General features: G+C 42.8%; 1 protein-coding gene across 1 annotated transcript; it reads right to left on the minus strand.

Annotated features, from left to right (window-relative positions):
• Positions 1-915: 915 nt before the first annotated feature.
• LOC125506562 (cytochrome P450 71A1-like) lies at positions 916-2,871 on the minus strand. Its single transcript, XM_048671353.1, has 2 exons — positions 1,733-2,871; positions 916-1,650 (listed from the first exon to the last, which is right to left on the minus strand). Exons 1-2 carry the CDS (start codon positions 2,702-2,704, stop codon positions 1,024-1,026), a joined length of 1,599 nt encoding a protein of 532 aa, XP_048527310.1. The 5' UTR covers positions 2,705-2,871; the 3' UTR covers positions 916-1,023.
• Between the last annotated feature and the right edge of the window lie 18,182 nt (positions 2,872-21,053).

Here is a 21,053-nt window from a genome sequence, read left to right on the forward strand (position 1 = left end):
TAGTTATATTGTGTGTTAGCATTTTCCAAAATACACCATTGCAATTAATTAGGTTAATTAAGGTTATGCATTAAAAATAATTTTAAAGTAGTTAACATGAAAAAATAATAGCACGGTTGGAAACTACGCATTTTTTATCAACATACATATATAAAAATAATAATCTGAGTTACGGTTGCAAAATTATAGTATGATAATATTTAACATCTCTGTAAATAATAAAAGTAGGGACCTAGACAGACTGAAAACATAGCGAATTGGGCCTACTGAGGCTAAATGCGGAATACTAACCAGCGCCTAGGCGCGCCAGATAGCGACTACCGCAGTTGGGCGAAGCCCAACAGAGAAAGGGCAATTAATATTGAACCGCGGGTTATTAAAATAAAAAAAATCAGGGGCTATTGTGTAAAAATGCTGACGGTGAACGAGTAGAAACGCTCCGTCCCTCCGAGTAGGGCATTTCGGTGCCCAGGCTCATCTGCATCCGGTTAGAAAAAATTCGTAAAGAATTCAGAAAAATACAAAAAATTCCAAAAACAAAATCTGCGGTAGACAATTTGATGCGTGAGACCCGCTTCAAGTTTTAAGTCATTTGGGCATCTGAGCAGCTCTCAGCAAAAAAGACAAATCGGGCCAAAACAGTACGTGAACAGTAAACATTTTTATAGACTCTTAATTTGTCTTTTTTGATGAGATCTCCTCAGATGTCCAAATGATATGAAAATTGGAGCGCACCTCAGGCATCAAATTGTCTACCACACAAACAATGGATTTTTTTAGTATTTGTTTTGATTTTTTTCATCAGCGCGGGTGCAGATGAGCTGAGATGCAGAGATGGATTTTTGCCGTCCCTACATACTTTATTAGTACGTTAGGTATAGATGTATGACGTTGCATTGCTACAGAGGACAAGCATATTTGATATCTTCTTGATATTAGAAAAATGTTGTTAAAGAAATAGTTGCATCACATAGCTTTGAAATTTCTATAATCAATCCGAGGAGCACAACATGAATCCGAACTTCACGTCAATGCCCACGGTGCAGCCAGGACGTGAAGCGGAACCCTCTTCCGCGAGGTGATCCCAGGCGCCTCCTCCATGTCCACCACCTCCTCCGTCCCGCCCTCCGGCAGCGCCCAGTCGAACCGGCCGACGAGGTTGGCAATCGCGATCTCCACGATGGACATGGTGAAGTTGATCCCCGGGCACACCCTCCTCCCGGAACCGAACGGTACGAGCTGGAAATGCCGGCCCCGGAAGTCCACCTCGCCGCCGGTGCCGAGAAACCTCTCCGGCCGGAACTCCTCCGGAGACTCCCAGCTGCCCGGGTCCCTTCCGATGGCCCAGGCGTTCACGATCACCATGGTCTTGCTCGGCACGTCGTACTGCTGGATCCTCGTCTGCTCCATGGCCTCGCGGGGGATCAGCAGCGGCCCCGGAGGGTGCAGCCGCATCGTCTCCTTCATCACCGCTTTCAGGTAGACCATCCCCTGTAAATCTTCTTCGGTGATCATATCGGAGTTGGTGCTTACGGATCTACTCCTTAGCTCGTCTTGTAGCTTTTCCATGGCCTCCTTGTTGCGGAGCAGCTCTGCCATGGCCCATTCGAGCACGATGATGGTGGAGTCTGCCCCTGCCCCGAACAGATTCTGCGTGTCCGGCAGGAAATACGACGTGAATTTTTAGGTAAAGTCACAGTCAGTCAGTGAGTGACGCATTCAGTGCGCGTACCGCTAGGAGCCCCTTCACGTTGTCCCTCGTGAATCGCCGCTCCGTGGACGCGCCGCCGGTGCCGGTGCCGGAGGTGTTGTTGCCGAGGGACAGCAGCACGTCGACGAAGGTGCTGTCGTGCCGCCCCAGCGCGTCGCCTCCGTGGACTCCGCCCATGCGACTCTCCGCGGCGTCGACGATCTCCTCGAGGACGGCGTCGATCCTGTCGAACGCCTTGCCGACCTTGTTGTCGGTGCCGTCCAGGGCGCCTACCCACGCCAGGCTAGGGAAGTAGTCGCCGACGTGGAACGTGCCGAGCAGCGCGTTGCCCTCCTCCAGCAGCGCGTCCACCTTGGCGCCCCACCCGTCGGCGCGCGTGGCGGCGCTCGCCCCGAACACGATCCGCCCGATCACGTTCTTGGCGAACACGGCCAGGAGCTCGCTCAGGGGCACGACGCGCGCCTGCCGCCGGACCTTGTCCAGGAGCGCGCCCACCTCGTCCTCCCGGACGGCGCGGTAGGCGCGCACCCTGGCGGGGCTGAGGAGGTGGAGCACGCAGGTCTTGCGGGCGTGGAGCCAGTAGGGGCCGTGCGGGGCGAAGGCGACGTCGGTGCAGCCGTAGAAGAGCTTGGAGGGGATGGCGAGCGAGGGGCGGGTGGCGAAGACGTGGTCCTGCGCCAGCATGACCTCCCGCGCGGCGTCGGGCGAGGACACGATGACGGCCGGGACCTGGCCGAGGCGGAGGAGCATGACGGGGCCGTGCGCGGCGGCGAGGGCGGCCAGCGTGCGGTGCGGGAGGCGGCCGCCCGCGAGCTGGTGCAGGTTGCCCACGAGCGGGAGCCGCCACGGGGAAGGCGGCGGGGCGGACTTGGAGTGATGGGAGCGAGCAGCACGGAGGAGTAGCGTGCAGCACAGGATGGTGGCCACGGGGAGGAGGAAGAGGAGGACGGCGTCTTCCATGGCCGGCCGCTCTCTCGTGGACCCGTCTTCCATGACGGGGTTGGCAGTGTTAACTGTTGACAGGACAGGAGTGGTGCAGCTTGTTGAAGAGCGGCTGATGCCCGGCCGGATTTGACGGATCGAACATGGAGCAGCAGCAGACAACTACTATTACTATGAGAAGAAAGGTGGGAAGCAGAAGCTCGATAATGGCCACACCGATCGGGCATGTGCCATTTAATACTCTACGTGCGGCACTGTGTATCTTCTAGGTAATGATATGATTTTCAATGTTGCACTCTGATCAGCATGTGCTGCATGGGGGACGCCCGTGCACATGCATGCATGGGAGGAATCATTACAGATCTCCACTAGCACTACAAACCCTCAAAATAAAATAAAAATCTCCACTACTACGTCCCTCCCAAATATTAAGGGCTAAATCTATCTCGATGCTATATCCATAAGATCTTATATCGATCCATGTAAATTTTTGCTTTATGCTTGTTCTTTATTTTATTTTTCTTACGTATTGTGTCACTTGAGTTTCGGTCAACTGAGACCTAGCTACGCTAACTTCAACATAAATCATCAAAACGGCCGTCATGAAATATTCGTGACACGTCCCGAAAATGACCGCGAACAACTTTAGGGATTCAGAGTTTGTCTTGGGGTAAAGACTTCTTTGTTTTGTTGAATCAGCAATGGAGGCCATCCAACCGGAATTGTCAAATAAAGAGGATACTAAATTTTCATTATATTTTGGAATAATATTTATACATAGCAAAAGGACTGGGCGTTGTGATTCTAAGTCTGACAGTAGAATAGGGGGTATGTATGGAGAGCCAAGATCCTAGCTACGGTGAAGTTGTGCACGTGAGATTTACGAGTTCAGGCCCTTCGCGAAGGAAGTTAGAGGGGGTGCGAACCCTTGTGCCTGAGGAGGGGAGTGACTTATATAGAGTTCGCCAGACCCCTCCGACCCTCACTTACACAGGGTTCAATGTACATAAAGATAGGACGTTACTGGTAACGCCAACAATAAAGGCATATAAATGATCATTAAGACTACGGAGTGAACGCCTGACCGTTGTCATTCAGAGTGACCTCAGATCTTCTGTTCTCCGAGTGGTTTCCAGTATGGTCGAATGAATATATCTTGGTCGAATGGAATTGGGCTATCCGGGTGAACTCTCAGTCGAGTGGGTTTGTGTCCTGTGGTGATTTCAGTCGGTAGAATCCGTTGTCCTTTAAATGTCCTTGACTGTAGGGTGCTTAGATCAGGTCTATTGCCCTACCCTAGGTACATGTCATCGTCATTACCCCCCGAATGGTTCTGGGTCCGAGTGAAGATGGAGTTGAAGGTGGTTTCGACAAAACTTTCATGCTTCGGAAGCATTTTACTTGGATTGGCGAACCATGCAAAAACTTCGACTTCATTTTCAGTCGCCTTGAGCCATTCAGAAGTTGTCGAGTGAACTTTGTTGATAAGCTTCGAGTGTTTAATATGGTATAAAATCTTCGGCATGATTGACCGCTCTGTCGTTCCTGGATCTTGCGTGATTCAAAATTTGGGGAAGCGCGCGGGGCGGAGAGGGCCGCGGTAATCATAGTGGATTAGGCTGGGGCGCCTCGATCCCCGCGCCATCTTTTTCGCCACGTACCGCGCGCGCGACTATTGCGGGATTTGACAGGATTGCTCGGGCCTACAAGTCAGTCACTCCGCGAACAAGCCCATATAAGGCATATGGGCCGGTACCTTTGCACTATGCGCCCCATTTCCTTTCTTCCTCCTCTGCTTCTCCATTGCGCCCGCCTCCTCCCTCGATGCCGCCGCCCGGCCCAAGCGCAACCCGCAACGATGGCGAAGGACAAGACGGCGGCCCTGGAGCGTGCGAAGAAGGCGACGGCGAAGGCAAAGGGCAAGAAGACGAGCCGGGGCGGGTCGTCGTCGAGATCTAGCCTGCCGCCCGGCTAGATCCAGGGCGACTGGATTCGATCGACGATCCAGCAGGAGGGCTTGGAGGATCTGGTGGAGGGGGGATTGATTCCCCACGACTCCTGGCAGCTTCCGGAGGACGAGACCGAGCCGCAGCCGCAAGAGGGTGACTGTGTCCTTCTCGCCACTCACGTCGACCGCGGATTCTCTTTGCCTCCACATCCTTTTTTCGGGGTTTCCTGAATTTCTTTAGAGCCCAACTTCATCACTTATCTCCCAACACTATCACATACCTTGCTGCATTCGTGTCCATGTGCGAGAACTTTCTGGGGTGTCGACCGCACTAGGGTCTCTTCAAGCACATTTTCACTTGTCGTTCTCAGTCTGTAAAAAAGGCTAATCCGAGTGATGAGAGGACACATGTGATCCAGATGTGTGGAGGTTTAGGAATCCAGATGAGGGGTAAGAGCACTTTCCCAGCTATGATTCTTCCCGAGTCAGTCAGAGGTTGGCAGTCTACCTGGTTCTACTGCAAGCACTAGCCGACTCCTGGACAGTCGACTGGCCTTCCCCCATTTTCCATGGGTCGAGTTGAGAAATCCTGCCCCTTGAAGGTGAATCCAGCTGAAAAAGCGGAGGTGAATATGCTAGTTGATCGAGTAGTCCAACTTGTCCGTGATGGGGTGACTGGCATGGACTTGCTAGAGGTATTCCTCGGTCGACGTATCCAACCACTCCAAGCCCGCGATCATCCAATGTGGATGTACTCGGGTATCGAAGACATCATCCGGATCCACCCGGAAGAAGCCGATGAGGAGACGGTGACGCAGTGGTTGCAGGGCATCACCGGCAACAAGGACAACCCCAGGGGGTCTAGGAGGCTGATACGTCCATTTTGCATCATGTTTTTATACCGATAATTATCGCATTATGGGCTGTTATTACACATTATGTCACAATACTTATGCCTATTATCTCTTATTTTACAAGGTTTACATGAAGAGAGGGAATGCCGGCAGCTGGAATTCTGGGCTGGAAAAGGAGCAAATATTAGAGACCTATTATGCACAACTCCAAAAGTCATGAAACTCCACGGGAGTTATTTTTCAGAATATATAAAAAATACTGAGCGAAGAAAGTACCAGAGGGGGGCCACCCACCATCCACGAGGGTGGGGCCGCGCCCTACCCCCTGGGCGCGCCCCCTGCCTCGTGGGCCCCCTGGTGGCCCTCTGATGCCCATCTTTGGCTATATGGAGTCTTTCGTCGAGGAAAAAAATCATAAGCAAGCTTTTGGGAAGAAACTCCGCCGCCACAAGGCGGAACCTTGGCGGAACCAATCTAGGGCTCCGGCAGAGCTATTCTACCGGGGAAACTTCCCTTCGGGAGGGGGAAATCATCACCATCGTCATCACCAACGATCCTCTCATCGGGAGGGGGCCAATCTCCATCAAAATCTTCACCAGCACCATTTCATCTCAAACCCTAGTTCGTCTCTTGTCTCCAATCTTTGTATCCAAATCTCAGATTGGTACTTGTGGGTTGCTAGTAGTGTTGATTACTCCTTTGTAGTTGATGCTAGTTGGTTTACTTGGTGGAAGATCATATGTTTAGATCCATTATGCATATTAATACCCCTCTGATTATGAACATGAATATGCTTTGTGAGTAGTTACGTTTGTTCCTGGGGACATGGGAGAAGTCTTGCTATAAGTAGTCATGTGAATTTGGTATTCGTTCGATATTTTGATAAGATGTATGTTGTCATCCCTCTAGTGGTGTCATGTGAACGTCGACTACATGACACTTCACCATTGTTTGGGCCTAGAGGGAGGCATTGGGAAGTAATAAGTAGATGATGGGTTGCTAGAGTGACAGAAGCTTAAACCCTAGTTTATGCGTTGCTTCGTAAGGGGCTGATTTGGATCCATATGTTTCATGATATGGTTAGGTTTACCTTAATACTTCTGTTGTAGTTGCGGATGCTTGCAATGGGGGTTAAGAATAAGTGGGATGCTTGTCCAAGTAAGGACAGTGCCCATGCATCGGTCCACCCACATATCAAATTATCGAAGTACCGAACGTGAATCATATGAACGTGATGAAAACTAGCTTGGCGATAATTCCCATGTGTCCTCAGGAGCGCTTTCCTTCATATAAGAGGTTGTCCAGGCTTGTACTTTGCTACAAAAAGGATTGGGCCATCTTGCTGCACCTTATTTACTTTTATTACTTGCTACTCGTTACAAATTACCTTATCACAAAACTATGTGTTACCGATAATTTCAGTGCTTGTAGAGAATACCTTACTGAAAACTGCTTATCATTTCCTTCTGCTCCTCGTTGGGTTCGACACTCTTACTTATCAAAAAGGCTACAATAGATCCCCTGCACTTGTGGGTCATCAAGACTTTTTTCTTGCGCCGTTGCCGGGGAGTGAAGCGCCTTTGGTAGGTGGAATTTGGTAAGGAAATATTTATATTGTGTGCTGAAATTTACTGTCACTTGTTACTATGGAACATAATCCTTTGAGGGGCTTGTTCGGGGTATCTTCACCCCAACCAGTAGAGCAAAGTGTTGCTCCTCAACCTACTGAAAATGTTTACTTTGAAATTCCTTCGGATATGATAGTGAAACTGTTAGCTAATCCTTTTGCAGGAGATGGAACATTGCATCCTGATTTACACTTAATCTATGTGGATGAAGTTTGTGGATTATTTAAGCTTGCAGGTATGCCCGATGATGTTATCAAGAAGAAGGTCTTCCCTTTATCTCTGAAGGGAGAGACATTGACGTGGTATAGGCTATGTGATGATATGGGATCATGGAACTACAAATGATTGAAATTAGAATTTCATCAGAAGTTTTATCCTATGCATCTTGTTCATCGTGATCGTAATTATATATATAATTTTCGGCCCCGCGAAGGAGAAAGCATCGCTCAAGCTTGGGGGAGGCTTAAGTCAATGTTATATGCATGCCCCAATCATGAGCTCTCAAGAGAAATGATTATTCAAAATTTTTATGCTTGGCTTTCTCTCAATAATCGCTCCATGCTCGATAGTTCTTGTACTGGATCTTTTATGATGAAGACTATTGAATTCAAATGGGATTTATTGGAAAGAATTAAACGCAACTTTGAAGATTGAGACCTCGACGAAGGTAAGGAGTCAGGTATAACACCTAAGTTTGATTGTGTTAAATATTTTATGGATACCGATGTTTTCCGTGAATTTAGCACTAAATATGGACTTGACTCTGAGATAGTAGCTTCTTTCTGTGAGTCCTTTGCTACTCATGTTGATCTCCCAAAGGAGAAGTGGTTTAAATAAAATCCTCCCACTGAGGTAAAAGTAGTTGCTCCTATTAAAGTTGAAGAAAAGACTATCACTTATGATGATCCTGTTGTTCCTGCTGCTTATATTGAGAAGCCACCTTTCCCTGTTAGAATAAAGGATCATGCTAAAGCTTCAACTGTAGTCAACAAAAGTAATATTAGGACACACAAACCCCCTGAGCAAGTTAAAGTTGAACCTAAAATTGCTATGGTTAAAGATCTCTTGGCCGATAATATTGATGGGCATGTTATTTACTTCTGCAATGAAGCTGCTAGAATTGCTAGACCTGATGCTAAAAATAAACATACACCTGTTGTAGGCATGCCTGTTATTTCCGTTAAAATAGGAGATCATTGTTATGATGGCTTATGTGGTATGGGTGCTAGTGCAAGTGCAATACCTCATTCCTTATATGAAGAAATTATGCATGATATTGCACCTGCTGAGATAGAAGATATCGATGTTACCATTAAACTTGCCAATAGAGATACTATTTCACCGGTTGGGATTGTTAGAGATGTTGAAGCCTTGTGTGGGAAGGTTAAATATCCTGCTGATGTTCTTGTTCTTGGTTCCCCAGAAGATAGCTTTTGTCCCATCATATTTGGTAGACCCTTCTTGAACATTGTTAATGCTAGGATAGACTGCGAAAAGGATGTTGTTACTATTGGTTTGGGTGATATGTCATGAGTTTAATTTTGCTAAATTTAGTAGACAACCCCGTGATGAGGAATTTCCTAGTAAAGATGAAATTATTGGTCTTGCTTCTATTATCGTGCCTCCTAGTGATCCTTTAGAACAATATTTGCTAGACCATGAAAATGATATGTATATGAATGAAAGAAGGGAAATAGATGAAGTATTCTTTAAACAGGGACCTATTCTGAAACACAACTTGCCTGTTGAAATCCTAGGGGATCCTCCTCCACCCAAGGGTGATCCCGTGTTTGAGCTTAAACCATTGCCTGATACTCTTAAATATGCTTATCTTGATGAAAAGAAGATATATCATGTTATTATTAGTGCTAACCTTTCAGAGCATGAAGAAGAGAAATTATTGAAAACTCTGAAGAAGCACCGTGCTGCTATTGGATATACTCTTGATGATCTTACGGGCATTAGTCCCACTCTATGTCAACACAAAATAAATTTGGAGAAAGACGCCAAACCAGCTATTGATCACCAACGACGGCTAAATCCTAAGATGAAAGAAGTGGTAAGAAAGGAAATATTAAAGCTCCTTGAAGCAGGTATAGTTTATCCCGTTGCTGGTAGTCAGTGGGTAAGTCCTGTCCATTGTGTCCCTAAGAAGGGAGGTATTACTGTCATTCCTAATGATAAAGATGAATTGATTCCGCAAAGAATTATTAAAGGCTATAGGATGGTGATTGATTTCCGCAAATTAAATAAAGCTACTAAAAAAGATCATTACCCTTTGCCTTTGATCGATCAAATGCTAGAAAGATTATCCAAACATACACATTTTTGCTTTCTAGATGGCTACTCTGGTTTCTCTCAAACACCTGTGTCAGCTGATGATCAAGAAAAGACTACTTCTACTTGCCATTTCGGTACCTTTTCTTATAGACGTATGCCTTTTGGTTTATGTAATGCACTTGCTACCTTTCAAAGATGCATGATGGCTATATTCTCTGACTTTTGTGAAAAGATTTGTGAAGTTTTCATGGATGATTTCTCTGTTTATGGATCTTGTTTTGATGATTGCTTGAGCAACCTTGATCGAGTTTTGCAGAGATGTGAAGAAACTAACCTTGTCTTGAATTGGGAGAAGTGCCACTTGATGGTTAATGAAGGTAGTCTTGGGGCATAAAATTTCTGAAAGAGGTATTGAAGTTGACAAAGCTAAAGTTGATGCTATTGAAAAGATGCCATGTCCCAAGGACATCAAAGGTATAAGAAGTTTCCTTGGTCATGCCGGTTTCTATAGGAGGTTCATTAAGGACTTCTCAAAAATTTCCTGGCCTCTGACTAACCTATTACAAAAAGATATTCCTTTTGTCTTTGATGATGATTGTGTAGAAGCATTTGAAATACTTAAGAAAGCCTTGATTTATGCACCTATTGTTCAACCACCTGATTGGAATTTACCCTTTGAAATCATGTGTGATGCTAGTGACTATGCTGTAGGTGTTGTTCTAGGACAAAGAGTTGATAAAAAATTAAATGTTATTCAATATGCTAGTAAAACTCTAGACAATGCCCAGAGAAATTATGCTACTACTGAAAAGGAATTCTTAGCAGTTGTATTTGCTTGTGATAAGTTCAGACCTTATATTGTTGATTCTAAAGTAACTATTCACATGGATCATGTTGCTATTAAATATCTTATGGAAAATAAAGATGCTAAACCTAGACTTATTAGATGGGTTCTCCTGCTACAAGAATTTGATTTGCATATTATTGATAGAAAGGGAGCTGAGAATCCCGTTGCAGACAACTTGACTAGGTTAGAGAATGTTCTTGATGACCGACTACCTATTGATGATAGCTTTCCTGATGAACAATTAGCTGTCATAAATGCTTCTCGCACTGCTCCATGGTATGATGATTATGCTAATTACATTGTTGCTAAATTTATACCACCTAGTTTCACATACCAGCAAAAGAAAAGGTTTTTCTATTATTTAAGACATTACTTCTGGGATGACCCACACCTTTATAAAGAAGGAGTAGATGGAGTTATTAGACATTGTATACTTGAGCATGAACAGGAACAGATCCTACGCAAGTGTCACTCCGAAGCTTATGGAGGACACCATGCTGGAGATAGAACTGCACATAAGGTATCGCAATCCAATTTTTATTGGCCTACTCTCTTCAAGGATGCTCGTAAGTTTGTCTTATCTTGTGATGAATGTCAAAGAATTGGTAATATTAGTAGACGTCAAGAAATGCCTATGAATTATTCACTCGTTATTGAACCATTTGATGTTTGGGGCTTCGATTATATGGGACCGTTTCCTGATACGTCTCCAACGTATCTATAATTTTTGATTGCTCCATGTTATATTATCTACTGTTTTGGACATTATTGGACTTTATTATCCACTTTTATATTTTTTTGGGACTAACCTGTTAACCGGAGGCCCATCCCAGAATTGCTATTTTTTGCCTGTTTTAGGGTTTCGAAGAAAAGGAATATCAAACGGAGTCCAAACGGAATGAAACCTTCGGGAACGTGATTTTCTCAACGAACAAGACCTAGGAGACTTGGACCCTACGTCAAGACACAAAAGAGGAGGCCACGAGGTAGGGGGCACGCCTACCCCCCCTCCCAGGTGTGCCCTCCACCCTCGTGGGCCCCCTGTTGCTCCACTGACGTAATCCTTCCTCCTATATATACCTACGTACCCCCAAACGATCAGATACAGAGCCAAAACCCTAATTCCACCGCCGCAACTTTCTGTATCCACGAGATCCCATCTTGGGGCCTGTTTCGGAGCTCCGCCGGAGGGGGCATCGATCACGGAGGGCTTCTACATCAACAACATAGCCTCTCCGATGAAGTGTTAGTAGTTTACCTCAGACCTATGGGTCCATAATTAGTAGCTAGATGGCTTCTTCTCTCTTTTTGGATCTCAATACAATGTTCTCCCCCTCTCTTGTGGAGATCTATTCGATGTAATCTTCCTTTTGTGGTGTGTTTGTTGAGACCGATGAATTGTGGGTTTATGATCATGTCTATCTATGAACAATATTTGAATCTTCTCTGAATTATTTTATGTATGACTGGTTATCTTTGCAAGTCTCTTGGAATTATCAGTTTGTTTTGGCCTACTAGATTGATCTTTCTTGCAATGGGAGAAGTGCTTAGCTTTGGGTTCAATCTTGCGGTGTCCTTTCCCAGTGACAGTAGGGGCAGCAAGGCACGTATTGTATTGTTGCCATCGAGGATAACAAGATGGGGTTTACATCATATTGCATGAGTTTATCCCTCTACATCATGTCATCTTGCTTAAGGCGTTACTCTGTTTTCATTAACTTAATACTGTAGATGCATGCTGGATAGCTGTCGATGAGTGGAGTAATAGTAGTAGATGCAGGCAGGAGTCGGTCTACTTGTCTCGGACGTGATGCCTATATACATGATCATACCTAGATATTCTCATAACTATGCTCAATTCTGTCAATTGCTCAACAGTAATTTGTTCACCCACCGTAGAATACTTGTGCTCTCGAGAGAAGCCACTCGTGAAACCTATGGCCCCCGGGTCTATCTTTATCATATTAATCTACCAATACTTAGTTATTTTCTTTTGCTTTTACTTTGCATCTTTATCATAAAAATACCAAAAATATTATCTTATCATATCTATCAGATCTCACTCTCGTAAGTGGCCGTGTAGGGATTGACAACCCCTTAACGTGTTGGTTGCGAGGATTTATTTGTTTTTTGCAGGTGTGAGGGACTCGCGCGTAGCCTCCTACTGGATTGATACCTTGGTTCTCAAAAACTGAGGGAAATACTTACGCTAGTTTGCTGCATCATCCCTTCTTCTTCGGGAAAAACCAACACAGTGCTCAAGAGGTAGCAAGAAGGATTTCTGGCGTCGTTGTCGGGGAGGTCTACGCAAAAGTCAATATACCAAGTACCCATCACATACCCTTATCTCCCGCATTACATTATTTGCCATTTGCCTCTCGTTTTCCTCTCCCCCACTGCACCCTTGTTGTTTTATTCGCCCTCTCTCTATCCTCCTTCTCTTTCCCATTTGCTTTTTGTTTGCTTGTGCGTTAGTTCGTTTGCTTGTCGTTATGGCTAGTCCCTTATCTTCTCCGTTGACCCCTGAGTTCAAAATCTTTCACTTTAAACAAAGACTAGGAGAAAACTTAAAAGATGCCTGGTTGAGAATAATGGAGTCTTATCGTAATTGTACCTCTGAAATAACCTGAGAATTTTTCTTTGCAATTTTTATGTTGGATTAAATATGTCTCATAGACAACTCTTGGATTGCGTTGCCAAAGGCAATTTTATTGAAATCGATCCCCATATTGCGCTTGAAATTATAGAAGGTATAGTAGGAACACTACCTCAACAAAAGGGGCCTCATCCTACGCAGGAGGAGACACAAGTTTTTGAAAAAAATTGTGAAGTTACTAAAATTTTAGAGAAGTCTCTTGAACCTCTTAAGAACGTTAGCGGAAATATTCACCGAATGAATATGTTGATTACTCTTTGCAATATGCGGTTGGATTCTTTAGATCTAAAAATTTCAGAATATGATGGGAAACGTAAAGAACCCCTCGGATTCGAGCTTGATTCCGCTAAAAAGTTGAAAACCAAAGATGGCAATACCTAGATCTATCCTTGCTTGTTATGCCTAGCTAGGGGCATTAAACGATAGCGCTTGTTGGGTGGCAACCCAATTTTATTTTTATTCCTTGCTTTTTGCTCCTGTTTAGTAATAAATAATTTACCTAGCCTCTGTTTTGGTTGTGTTTTTTGTGTTTAATTAGTGTTTTTCCAAGTAGAACCGTTGGGAAGACTTGGGGAAAGTCTTGTTAAACTTGATGTAAAAAACAGAAACTTTAGCGCTCAGGAGAACTGCTGTCATTTTTATTTGGAAAGTGCTATTTCGTTAATTCTTTTTGCAGATGATTAATAGATAAATTACTCACGTTTAGCAATTTATTTTAGAATTTTTGGGGTTACATATCTTCCGCTAGCTACAGATTACTACAGACTGTTCTGTTTTTGACAGATTCTGTTTTTCGTGTGTTGTTTGCTTATTTTGATGAATCTATGGCTAGTAAAATAGTTTATAAACCATAGAGAAGTTGGAATACAGTAGGTTTAACACCAATATAAACAAATAATGAGTTCATTACAGTACCTTGAAGTGGTCTTTTGTTTTCTTTCGCTAACAGAGCTCACGAGATTTTCTAATTTGAGTTTTGTGTTGTGAAGTTTTCAAGTTTTGGGTAAAGATTTGATGGATTATGGAACAAGGAGTGGCAAGAGCCTAAGATTGGGGATGCCCATGCACCCCCAATATAACCTAAGGACACCTAAAAGCCAAAGCTTGGGGATGCCCCGGAAGGCATCCCCTCTTCCGTCTACTTCTATCGGTAACTCTACTTGGAGCTATATTTTGGTTCACCACATGATATGTGTTTTGCTTGGAGCGTCTTGTATTATTTGAGTCTTTGCCTTTTAGTTTACCACAATAATCCATGCTGTACACACCTTTTGAGAGATCCATACATGACTTGGAATTTGTTAGAATACTCTATGTGCTTCGCTTATATCTTTTGAGTTATATAGTTTTGCTCTAGTACTTCACTTATATCTTTTAGAGCACGATGGTGGATTTGTTTTATAGAAACTATTGATCTCTCATGCTTCACTTAGATTATTTTGAGAGTCTTAATAGCATGGTAATTTGATTAAAATCCTAATATGCTAGGTATTAAAGATTCGTAAAATTTTCTTATGAGTGTTTTGAATACCAAGAGAAGTTTGATGCTTGATGATTGTTTTGAGATATGGAGGTAATAATATCAAAGTCGTGCTAGTTGAGTAGTTGTGAAATTGAGAAATACTTGTGTTGAAGTTTGCAAGTCCCGTAGCATGCACGTATGGTAAACATTATGTAACAAATTTGAAACATGAGGTGTTATTTGATTGTCTTCCTTATGAGTGGCGGTCGGGGACGAGCGATGGTCTTTTCCTACCAATCTATCCCCCTAGGAGCATGCGCGTAGTACCGAGGTTTTTGATGACTTGTAGATTTTGCAATAAGTATGTGAGTTCTTTATGACTAATGTTGAGTCCATGGATTATACGCACTCTCACCCTTCCATCCTTGCTAGCCTCTTCGCTGCCGTGCATTGCCCTTTCTCACATTGAGAGTTGGCGCAAACTTTGCCGGTGCATCCAAACCCCGTGATATGATACGCTCTTTCACACATAAACCTCCTTATATCTTCCTCAAAACATCCACCATACCTACCTATTATGGCATTTCCATATCCATTCCGAGATATATTGCCATGCAACTTTCCACCATTCCGTTCATCATGACACATTCATCATTGTCATATTGCTTAGCATGATCATGTAGTTGACATAGTATTTGTGGCAAAGCCACCGTTCATAATTCTTTCATACATGTCACTCTTGGTCCATTGCATATCCCGGTACACCGCCGGAGGCATTCATATAGAGTCATCTTTTGTTCTAGTATCGAGTTGTAATCATTGAGTTGTAAATAAATAGAAGTGTGATGATCATCATTTCCTAGAGCATTGTTCCAAGTGAGGAATTATAAAAAAAGAGAAAGGCCATAAAAAAGAGAAAGGCCAAATAAAAAAATGAGACAAAAAGAGAGAAGGGACAATGTTACTATCCTTTGCCACACTTGTGCTTCAAAGTAGCACCGTAATCTTCATGATAGAGAGTCCCTTGTTTTATCACTTTCATATACTAGTGGGAATTTTTCATTATAGAACTTGGCTTGTATATTCCAACAATGGGCCTCCTCAAGTGCCCTAGGTCTTCGTGAGCAAGCAAGTTGGATGCACACCCACTTAGTTTCTTTTGTTGAGCTTTCATACATTTATAGCTCTAGTGCATCCGTTGCATGGCAATCCCTACTCCTTGCATTAACATCAATCGACGGGCATCTCCATAGCCCATTGATTAGCCTTGTTGATGTGAGACTTTCTCCTTTTTTGTCCTCTCCACATAACCCCCCTCATTATACTCTATTCCACCCATAGTGCTATGTCCATGGCTCGCGCTCATATATTGCGTGAAAGTTTATAGGTTTGAGATCACTAAAGTATGAAACAGTTGCTTGGCTTGGCATCGAGGTTGTGCATGATGAGAGCATTCTTGTGTGACGAAAATGGAGCATGACTTAACTATATGATTTTGTAGGGATGAACTTTCTTTGGCCATGTTATTTTCAGAAGACATAATTGCTCAGTCTTTCGTCTTGAATCTTTTTATGTCAATATGAACTTTTGTCTTGAATCTTTCGGATCTGAATATTCATGCCACAATTAAGAAGAATTACATCAAAATTATGCCAAGTAGCACTCCGCATCAAAAATTCTGTTTTTATCATTTACCTACTCGAGGACGAGCAAGAATTAAGCTTGGGGATGCTTGATACATCTCCAACGTATCTATAATTTTTGATTGCTCCATGCTATATTATCTACTATTTTGGACATTATTGGGCTTTATTATCCACTTTTACATTATTTTTGGGACTAACCTATTAACCGGAGGCCCAACCCATAATTGATGTTTTTTTGCCTATTTTAGGGTTTCGAAGAAAAGGAATATCAAACGGAGTCCAAACGGAATGAAACCTTCGGGAATGTGATTTTCTTAACGAACAAGACCCAGGAGACTTGGAGCCAACGTCAAGACACAAAAGAGGAGGCCACGAGGTAGGGGGCACGCCTACCCCCCCTCCCAGGTGTGCCCTCCACCCTCGTGGGCCCCCTGTTGCTCCACTGACGTAATCCTTCCTCCTATATATACCTACGTACCCCCAAACGATCAGATACAGAGCCAAAACCCTAATTCCACCGCCGCAACTTTCTGTATCCATGAGATCCCATCTTGGGCCTGTTCCGGAGCTCCGCCGGAGGGGGCATCGATTACGAAGGGCTTCTACATCAACACCATAGCCTCTCCGATGAAGTGTGAGTAGTTTACCTCAGACCTACGGGTCCATAGTTAGTAGCTAGATGGCTTATTCTCTCTTTTTGGATCTCAATACAATGTTCTCCCCCTCTCTTGTGGAGATCTATTCGATGTAATCTTCTTTTTGCAGTGTGTTTATTGAGACCGATGAATTGTGGGTTTATAATCAAGTCTATCTATGAACAATATTTGAATCTTCTCTGAATTATTTTATGTATGATTGGTTATCTTTGCAAGTCTCTTTGAATTATCAGTTTGGTTTGGCCTACTAGATTGATCTTTCTTGCAATGGGAGAAGTGCTTAGCTTTGGGTTCAATCTTGCGGTGTCCTTTCCCAGTGACAGTAGGGGCAGCAAGGCACGTATTGTATTGTTGCCGTCGAGGATAACAAGATGGGGTTTTCATCATATTGCGTGAGTTTATCCCTCTACGTCATGTCATCTTGCTTAAGGCGTTACTCTGTTTTCATTAACTTAATACTCTAGATGCATGCTGGATAGCGGTCGATGAGTGGAGTAATAGTAGTAGATGCAGGCAGGAGTCGGTCTACTTGTCTCGGACGTGATGCCTATATACATGATCATACCTAGATATTCTCATAACTATGCTCAATTCTGTCAATTTCTTAACAGTAATTTGTTCACCCACCGTAGAATTCTTATGCTCTTGGGAGAAGCCACTAGTGAAACCTATGGCCCCCGGGTCTATCTTTATCATATTAATCTACCAATACTTAGTTATTTTCTTTTGCTTTTATTTTACTTTGCATCTTTATCATAAAAATACCAAAAATATTATCTTATCATATCTATCAGATCTCACTCTCGTAAGTGGCCGTGTAGGGATTGACAACCCCTTAACGCGTTGGTTGCGAGGATTTATTTGTTTTGTGCAGGTGCGAGGGACTCGCACGTAGCCTCCTACTGGATTGATACCTTGGTTCTCAAAAACTGAGGGAAATACTTATGCTACTTTGCTGCATCATCCCTTCCTCTTTGGGGAAAACCAACGCAGTGCTCAAGAGGTAGCATGTCCTTCCTCTAATGGGTATACACATATTTTAGTTGTTGTTTTTGATTACGTTACTAAGTGGGTAGAAGCTATCCCAACTTGTAGTGCTGATCATAACACCTCCATTAAGATGCTTAAAGAAGTTATTTTTTCTGAGGTTTGGAGTCCCTAGATATTTAATGCCTGATGGTGGTTCACATTTTATTCATGGTGCCTTTCGTAAAATGCTTGCTAAGTATGATGTTAATCATAGAATTGCATCTCCATATCACCTGCAGTCTAGTGGTCAAGTAAAATTGAGTAAGAGAGAGCTCATATCAATTTTTCAAAAGACTATTAATAGATCTAGAAAGAATTGGTGCAAGAAACTTGATGATGCATTATGGGCTTATATAACTGCATATAAAAATCCTATCGGTATGTCTCCGTATAAAATGCCTCTCGAATTAGAACATAAGGCATATTGGACCATCAAAGAGCTCAATTATGATTTCAAACTTGCTGATGAGAAGAGGTTATTTGACATTAGCTCACTTGATGAATGGAGAACCCGGGCCTGTGAGAATGCCAAACTGTTTAAATAAAAAGTTAAAAGATGGCATGACAAAAGGATACAAAAGCGTGAGTTTAATGTAGGTGATTATGTGTTGCTATTCAACTCTCATTTAAGATTTTTTGCAGGAAAACTTCTCTCTAAATGGGAAGGTCCTTACGTTATCGCGGAGGTCTATTGTTCCAGTGCCATAAAAATCAACAACTTCGAAGGCACAAATCCAAAGGTGGTGAACGGTCAAAGAATCAAACATTATATCTCAGGTAATACTATAAATGTTGAAACCAATGTTATTGGAACCGTAATGCCGGAGGAATACATAAGGGACACTTCCCAAAACGTTTCAGACTCCAAAAAGGAATAGGTATGTGGTACGGTAAGTAAACCGACTCCAAAACAGTTCTAATGGCATTTTCTCTCCGTTTTGGAATATTTAAGAAAACAGGAAAATAAGAAGTAGTCCAGGAAGGACACGAGGCTTCCACGAGGGTGGAGGGCGCGCCTACCCCCCTGTGCGCGCCCCCTGCCTCGTGGGTACCTCGTGCACTCTCCGGACTCCGTTTTCTTGTACAATACTTCTTTTGGTCGGTAAAAATTCATTATATAATCTCCCAAAGGTTTTGACCACTGTATCACGCAAATATCCTCTGTTTTTGTTTTGAGTTATTTCTGCTACAGATTAGAGAAATATGTCATCCTAAGATTCGGAGGGAGAAAGCTATGTGGCTGATTACCTTGCAGATCATAAGGTCTACGGGGACTTGGAGCATTGTGGTTGGACCATGGAGGAAGAAGAAGACTATGAGCCTAAAGGAAAGGAGGAGACGAGCTCGGATGAAGATGAAGTCCCATTACCTCAACATGGGGACATGCATGTGGAGTTCAAAACATCAAGCCGCCCCAATAGAGTAAAGAAACCTAAGTTTGAGTTTATCCCTTTTCGTCTCTTGCAGGAGAACAAACAAGAACTATGCAAAAAGGTACTAAGCCTTGAGCAGGAGATCGAGGACCTAAAGGAGCAGAATTTTGTGCTCAAGCACAAATTAGGGAAGAAGCGCACATCATCAAAAACTCCTTCATCACCACCTCCGAGGAAGGAAACATAAACACATGGGTATGGGCACTCCCCTTGGCAACTGCCAAGCTTGGGAGAGTGCCCCGGTATTGTATCACCATCACTTTTATCTTTACCGTTTTTCTTAGTTCGATCCTTTTGATAATATCTTGATCTAGTAGAATAAAGTTTTAGTATGATCTAGTTGTGAGTTTTGCTTTATGATCTTCATATGTAATCGAGTCCGTGAGCTATATATAATAAAGATTAGTGTTGAGTCAAGGGCTTGATTATTTTGCTATTATCTTGAGGGAATAGAATAAAATAAAAAGAGCAAAAATAAAAAGAAATAAAGAGATCATATGGATCTTATGGAGAGTAATGACTTCACATATAAAGAGTATGATGAATAAAAGTTGTTCAGAGTGTACAAACATAGTTTTGGTCATCGTTGCAATTAATAGGAAGTAATAAAGAAAGAGAGGGTTTCACATATAAATATACTATCTTGGACATCTTTTATAATTGTGAGCACTCATTAAAGTATGATATGCTAAAGAGTTGACATTGGACAAGGAAGACAACGTAATGGGTTATGTTTTCTTACATCTAAGATAAATTATATTGTCATGGATCATCCAACATGTTGAGCTTGCCTTTCCCTCTCATGCTAGCCTATTTCTTTGCACCAAGTAGAGATACTACTTGTGCTTCCAAATACCCTTAAAGCCAGTTTTGCCATGAGAGTCCACCATATCTACCTATGGATTGAGTAAGATCCTTCAAGTAAGTTGTCATCGGTGCATGCAATAAAAAATTTTGCTTTCTAAATATGTATGATCTATTAGTGTGGAGAAAATAAACTTTATACGATCTTTTGATATGGAAGCAATAAAAGCGACGGACTACATACTAAAGGTTCATATCACAAGTGGCAATATAAAGTGACATTCTTTTGCATTAAGATTTCATGCATCCAACCATAAAAGCACATGACAACCTTTGCTTCCCTCTGCGAAGGGCCTATCTTTTATTCTTGTCTTATTCTTCATGCAAAGAGTCATGGTGATATTCACCTTTCCTTTTTACATTTTATCCTTTGGCAAGCACAATGTGTTGGAAGGATCCTCATATATATGGCTAATTGGATGTGGGTTTTCATGAACTATTATTGTTGACATTACCCTTGAGGTAAAACATTGGGAGGCAAAACTATAAGCCCCTGTCTTTCTCTATGTTCGATTAAAACTTCATAACCATAAATATCGCGTGAGTGTTAGCAATTATGAAAGACTAAAAGATGGTTGAGTATGTGGACTTGCCGAAAAGCTCTTATATTGACTCTTTCCTTTGTTATGATAAATTGCAATTGCCTCAATGACTGAGATTAGAGTTTGTTAGTTCTCAATGAAGTTTATGATTCATACTTGAAATTGTGATTGAATTGTTACTTTAGCATAAGAGATCATATGACTATATATATATATATATGTTGCTATTCTAAGAATGCTCATTATGCCCTCATGTCTGTATTTTCTTTTATCGACACCTCTGTCTCTAAACATGTGGACATATTTTTCGATTTCGGCTTTCGCTTGAGGACAAGCGAGGTCTAAGCTTGGGGGAGTTGATACATCCATTTTGCATCATGTTTTTATATCGATAATTATCGCATTATGGGATGTTATTACACATTATGTCAGAATACTTATGCCTATTCTCTCTTATTTTACAAGGTTTACATGAAGAGGGGGAATGCCGGCAGCTGGAATTCTGGGCTGGAAAAGGAGCAAATATTAGAGACCTATTCTGCACATCTCCAAAAG

This window comes from Triticum urartu, chromosome 5 (assembly GCF_003073215.2).
Source record: "Triticum urartu cultivar G1812 chromosome 5, Tu2.1, whole genome shotgun sequence".
Taxonomy (NCBI): Eukaryota; Viridiplantae; Streptophyta; class Magnoliopsida; order Poales; family Poaceae; genus Triticum; species Triticum urartu.